This window comes from Aulonocara sp. 'chitande type north' Nkhata Bay, linkage group LG3 (assembly GCF_057382095.1).
Source record: "Aulonocara sp. 'chitande type north' Nkhata Bay isolate Kocher_YH1m ecotype deep benthic linkage group LG3, A_spYH_male_GT1.1, whole genome shotgun sequence".
In the NCBI taxonomy this organism is placed as follows: Eukaryota; Metazoa; Chordata; class Actinopteri; order Cichliformes; family Cichlidae; genus Aulonocara; species Aulonocara sp. 'chitande type north' Nkhata Bay.
This window is the reverse complement of record NC_141346.1, coordinates 44,392,559-44,398,286: the sequence shown is the minus strand read 5'-3', so window position 1 is coordinate 44,398,286 and position 5,728 is coordinate 44,392,559. Positions and strand designations below refer to the sequence as shown.

The window sequence follows — 5,728 nt, the reverse complement described above, 5'->3', positions numbered from 1 at the left end:
GGATGCAAAGGTCAGCTGTCAGAAAGCTTTTATGTCCTCCAAAAGCAACTGGTGGCCTGTTTGAACATGACGGACTACAGTGGATTAGACCAAGACTCTCTGACTCTGACTGCAAGTGCTGCTGAAAGCACCATAATAGCTCATTAAAGAGCAAGAAAACACATTCTCTCACCCTTTTTTTCATACCAATAGTTACATGTTTCCAAACGGTGCTGGCTCACATTGTTTTCCAGCAGCCTGCTCAGTATCCAGCACTGTTTTCCCATCTAAGATCTCATACTTCTCTTTGTTTAAGATAAGACATTATGGAGTGTTCAAAGAATGCTGCATATTGTAGCTAAAGCCAAATAAAGACTTGAGATTTAAAAAAAGAAAAAAGTGAATACCACTGCAATCTAGAGCAGCCCGCTTTAACAAATAAGTGGAAGCTGGATAATTCAGTTTCAGAACTGTACAGTAAGGGAGGGGTATAAATAACTGCTTCCAAATATAGCACAATATTTGAACTTCCCCTCACATTCCTGCTATGAGCTGCTATCACCATGGCCATTTTGCCTGCGTAAAGAACCCACTGCAGATTAAAGGCCACACCAGCCCCCCATGAGGTGTTTGTCACTCTCCACATCCGTGCAACTGTGCGCAGCATCTGTCTTCCTTGTCACATTAAAGTAAACTGACCGCTTCAGCAACACCCCAAAATAAAAATGAGGGTAGTGGAAAAAAAAAAAAAAGAAAGCTGAAGAAGTGAGAACAGAAAAGAGCCTAGACGTGGCCCCGGCTGCACTCTGTTGTTGAAGTAATTAGCCCCCTGGTTGACGTGCACTCCTCGTGGGACTCCACCGTGACATGTTCAAATGAGTATTGGCAGTGTGCGACACCAGCTGTGGGCCTCCTGCAGGGAGCCGCTGTAGCATGCACTGAGCACGACACCAGCCCTTTAGACTCCGAAGAGCATGAGCAGTGGCCTTGAGCTTGTTTTACAGCTAAAGGAAGCAACTGTAAACTGTGACTTCTGAACTTTTTATGTCAGGTGATTCAGGCGGTGATGCTCTACTGACTGTCCACCAAACACACACACACATTCAAATCTGTGTCTGTGCTACAGATGGGCTCAGCAACTCTAAAAGGGGGCTTAGACACGATGAGGGGAGGGCAGCCAGGCATTAATCAGACCCATTCTGCAGCAGAAATTGAACCACACCCGCTCTGTGTGGAATTCCCACTCTACCCACCCACAGCACCAATTTGGTAACCCCTGGTGGGAGGACACATGACTGGCAACACCAACATATCCAAGAAAGGGGGCTGCCACACCCATCCTTATCTTTTCAAGGCCTCACTTTTGCTCAGTGATCGCATTTATTAAATCATAAACGAGTCACAGCCAAATCACGCTTCATTTGAAAGGATTATATTTAACCACACACAAACTCGATCGTGTGAGTATTATTTCTAGAACACACACAAAAAAGATATTTTTAGTCATGTTATTTAAGAACGCTGCTTTAATTGGATATTTTGCATCACCTGATGAAACAAAGGCTTCGTAGCCAAGAGCTGCTCAACAGTTCCTCCTAGTGGTCGAATAATATTATTAAAAAAACTGAGCTTGAAAGGAAACCTATTTGAATCTTTACTGCATTATTTATGCCATTTTATTGGAACATTTATAAACATAGATGAGACACATTAGCATAAACAGACATGATAAATTTGAGATTTCAGGTCCAAAGTAGATCATAAATAGTCACAATATTGATCTAAAAAGCGAAAGTGCACGTGGTTGTTTTCGTTGGATCCGTGAAGACGGGCATGGAGAATCAGAATCAGACAGCGAAATGCTGAAGTGTAAGATAAGTACACATGAATTCAAGTGAAGTGCACGAGTAAGGTGTCTGTGTGTGGAGGTGCTTGGGACTGCAGGAGGTTTCAGTCCTCTGGATTCTCATTAGTTTCTTACAGGCGTGCCGTTTCCTTTCACCGTTTTCTTCAGGTGGTGGTAGTTGGGCAGGATCTTCATGAGGAAGTCCAGCTGCAGAGTCTGAGGCTATGTGATTAAAAAATAAATTAAAAATCATCCCAGGTTATTACAAATGTGCCTACAAGTCAGCAGAACCTGGAGGATCGCAGACAAGCATCAGCGTGAAGCACTGACCTGTGGCTTTTCACTCTGCACACGCCTGACGCAGTTTGATCCGTAGACGACTGTGTTCTCCGGCACGACCTCGCACGTGTTGATTTGACAGCACGCGCCGACGATGCAGCCGCTGGTCAGGATCACGTTTCTCCCGAGATCAGCTGGGAATGAACATTACAAAAACACACTGTCAAAAATATGAAAACTGGGCTCACTGTAAAACCATATTTACATGTGAGTTTTAGTGGTTTTTGTAGATTTAAGTAAAGACATGTGAACAAACAATGTGTCTTTGTGACAGGCTGCTAGTAACATAGTACCTAATGATGCGTTGTTGCAATCTTTGCTAGGTTTTCCATTATGTGTTGTGACACTGTCAAATACAAAGTTCATCTCTGAGCAAAGTGACTTTCTGCTTGAATGATTTATAGGTTGGTAGTGAGTGGCTTTAAAAGACAAATGAAAATGGTTAGGTACAAGGACTGGACTGGAAATGGGTGAAAAGGCAGCCAGTATCCAAAGAGAAATTTTAAAAGACCTTCAGAAAGCCTGGAGAATTATTGCTCAAGAGCACTTTAAAACATTGTAAGAAAGTCTGGATCCTTGGAAGCAAAATATCAAGAACTCAGGGCGGGGTCAAGACTCAAGTTTTTTCTAATGTTAATGCAGTACTTACCCTTGGACTCAATCACATTGTTGTCTCCAATTTTCAAAGCTTGAGAGACTGTGTCAGACTTGTCAAGGACTTCAACCAGTACATCAGGGGAATGAAACAACTGATATGTAATCAAAAGATATTGCATACTGACTTATATTGCTGTTTTCATACGTGCTTTCCCTTATTTTCTGTCATATATATTGTTACAGTTGTGAGTAAACATGGACAAATACTAAATACTAAAGTCAGCGTATGTACAAGTAATCCCTGTGACCACTGAACTCGTTTTCTACTCTGTACAATGTCATAGCGAATGGATAGCTCAAAAATAGTCATCTCAGGCACACAGCTCTAGCTGTGACCACAGAAGCTCCACCCACCAGCCATTCAATCCTTCTGTTTGATAGGGACAGCCAATCACAAGGAAGTTGTCTTAATATGATGGTTCTTAAAATTTTTCCACAATGTCCGCTTCGGAAGCCAAAAGTTTGATTTTTTTTTAGGTTTTTTGTTTTGTTTTGTTTTTTTTACAATAAACAATAAAATAACAAAGATCCAAGATAAGTTTGAATGTGATGTGATGCAGTATGTTAAAAACTAGCCAAAAATGCATACCAAGGATCCCAGCTGAGCACAATTACAAAGAAGCGATGACACAGTGATGAATAATCAGACTTTCCCATATTTGAAATGTTTGTTATCTTAACTTCACTGTCTTCAAACATTCTCAAAACTATGTCAAAAAGAAAGTTGTTTATTTAACAGTTTGTGGGGCATAAACTGCAACTAAACATGGCACTACTTTGTCCTAAACCTCTCGGGCGTGAGAGGAAAATCCCTGCTCAGCACAGGGGTGCGACTCGGCCAGTCAGCCAACAAAAATTGCTCCCTTTGGCACTGCTGGTAACTTTTCCGTCTTTAGCCTGAGGCGATGACGCTGTGTGAGTTGTGATCATTGGTTTCCTGTAAACCTGGTGGAGTTTTTAATCAGAGATTTAATCATTTACGAATGTGCTGCTATGACTGAGTATTTTTCTACTAAATCACCGTCTTTCAAAGAATTGCCACAGTTTGACATATTCGAGTTAAAAATTCATAAAAAATAAACAAAGAGAAATTGATTAAAACTGCTTATTGGCATGGTAACCTACATGTTTTTAAATTACCGGAAGCAAAACCGTTTTCACACGCTGTGCCAAAAAAAGAAAGAAAAAAAAAACTGGCCTCCTATTTCTTAACTAACCCTTCATAAAACAGTTCATGTCACATTCAAATCATGTCCTCCAAATCAAATGAGTCTCTCACAAGGAGGCCTGCACCACATGTTTGAAAACAGCTGGGTTGAGTGGATGAATTTAGAGGCAGCACAGTTACTTTTTAGAATATAATAGGAGTGTGGAGTAGATAGAAATGAGCATTAAGTAATTGCACTGTACTGTATGTATATAGTATGTGATGAGCAAGTCAAAGCCTGTTAGTGCTCTCTGGTGGACAAACTCTATATGGACAACAATATTCCCAAATGAGAAAAAGCATTTAACTTATAAAGCAACAACAACAAAATTTAAATGATAATTTAAAAAAATAATAATAATACAAAAATCAGGATTGTATATATTTATTTAATAGGCTAATAATTATAGAGGGCCACGAGTGCCAAAATGAATCAAACAAATACATCATTAAATGTGTCATTAAATCATTAAATTGGAAACAAACACAAATAATTAATTAAATGTATTATATTAATTGATATATGATTAATGATTCATGTATTTAATTAATTATTAATTTCCATTTTAATTAATTAACCACACATTTAATTAAATGATTCATTACGTATTTATTTAATTATTTTTGGCATCCGTGGGCCTACATAAATAATGGCTATTGTTACAGCAAAGGATACCACATCCAACTTCAAACACATTGTTAGTCCCGATTGTCATGGCCTTTGGCTCGACTCCCTCCGAGTCTGGCATTATATTCTCTGGATAACTATTAAGAGACATTAAAGGGATGTAAGCGTGCATGAAAATGATCACTCAGGAAAAAATAAATTTAAAAAAATAAAAATAAAAGCGAATAAATAAATAAATAAATAAATAAATAAATAAAAGTCACACATCACCTATGGGTTACCTGTTAATGATAAGCGCCTGCTCCTCTATTAGATTCCCCTCTCCGATGATTATAGGCCCTGCTTCTGCTATGATCCGCGCTTTTGGGTGGACCACTGTTCTAGCGCCTGTGAATGAAGAAGAACTGGATTTACATGGAGCTTAAAGCAGCAGCTGTAGATTTCTTTATTCTTTCTTTTTATTTTGAAGGTAGTAATAATATAAAAGACTCACCGATAGTCACATCTCCTCTTATTTCGCTTTCAACACACACAACGGCTCCAGCGGCGATTTTAGCACTGCAGGAAAACACGCACAGACACACACAGATATACCGAGATCATCATTCAAATAAACGAGGACTACACGACAGCGAGAATAAGCAGCACATATAGATCATCGCCTGGCTGCTACAGTGTCAGCCAGTGCAATACATGGAGAATATGATTGAACATTTTAATTTCCTGACATCTGTCATTGCTTCAAAATACGCCACGCACGGTGCAGTGCAGGTTGGAAAGCAGGGGGGTCTACCTTTTCTGTGCCATTAGTTGCTTAGCGTCGGACATCTTCGTGATGAAGAATGAATTGATCCACGGTCGATTATTTATCCTTCAACTGGGGAGCTCTTGGGTTGATTGCATCTGTCTGGCTGGAACATCGTTTCCCCCCTCTGCTGGGACTCCAACGCTAAAAACGAGGTGCACGAAGTGCAGATTGCAACTTAAGCGACGCACAGTCTAAATTATCTGTGATTTCAAGCCCAGTTTAATGAGCACCAGAAGTAGTGATGGCCAAATGAAGCTTTCCGAA

At 39.9% G+C, this 5,728-nt stretch overlaps 1 protein-coding gene across 1 annotated transcript; it reads right to left on the bottom strand.

Annotated features, from left to right (window-relative positions):
- Positions 1-1,487: 1,487 nt before the first annotated feature.
- On the bottom strand, positions 1,488-5,728 carry dctn6 (dynactin subunit 6). The gene is made up of 7 exons (XM_086282757.1): positions 5,450-5,728; positions 5,150-5,214; positions 4,938-5,043; positions 4,705-4,793; positions 2,814-2,861; positions 2,156-2,298; positions 1,488-2,047 (listed from the first exon to the last, which is right to left on the bottom strand). The coding sequence occupies exons 1-7, from the start codon at positions 5,482-5,484 to the stop codon at positions 1,949-1,951; spliced, it is 585 nt and encodes a 194-aa protein (XP_086138883.1). The 5' UTR covers positions 5,485-5,728; the 3' UTR covers positions 1,488-1,948.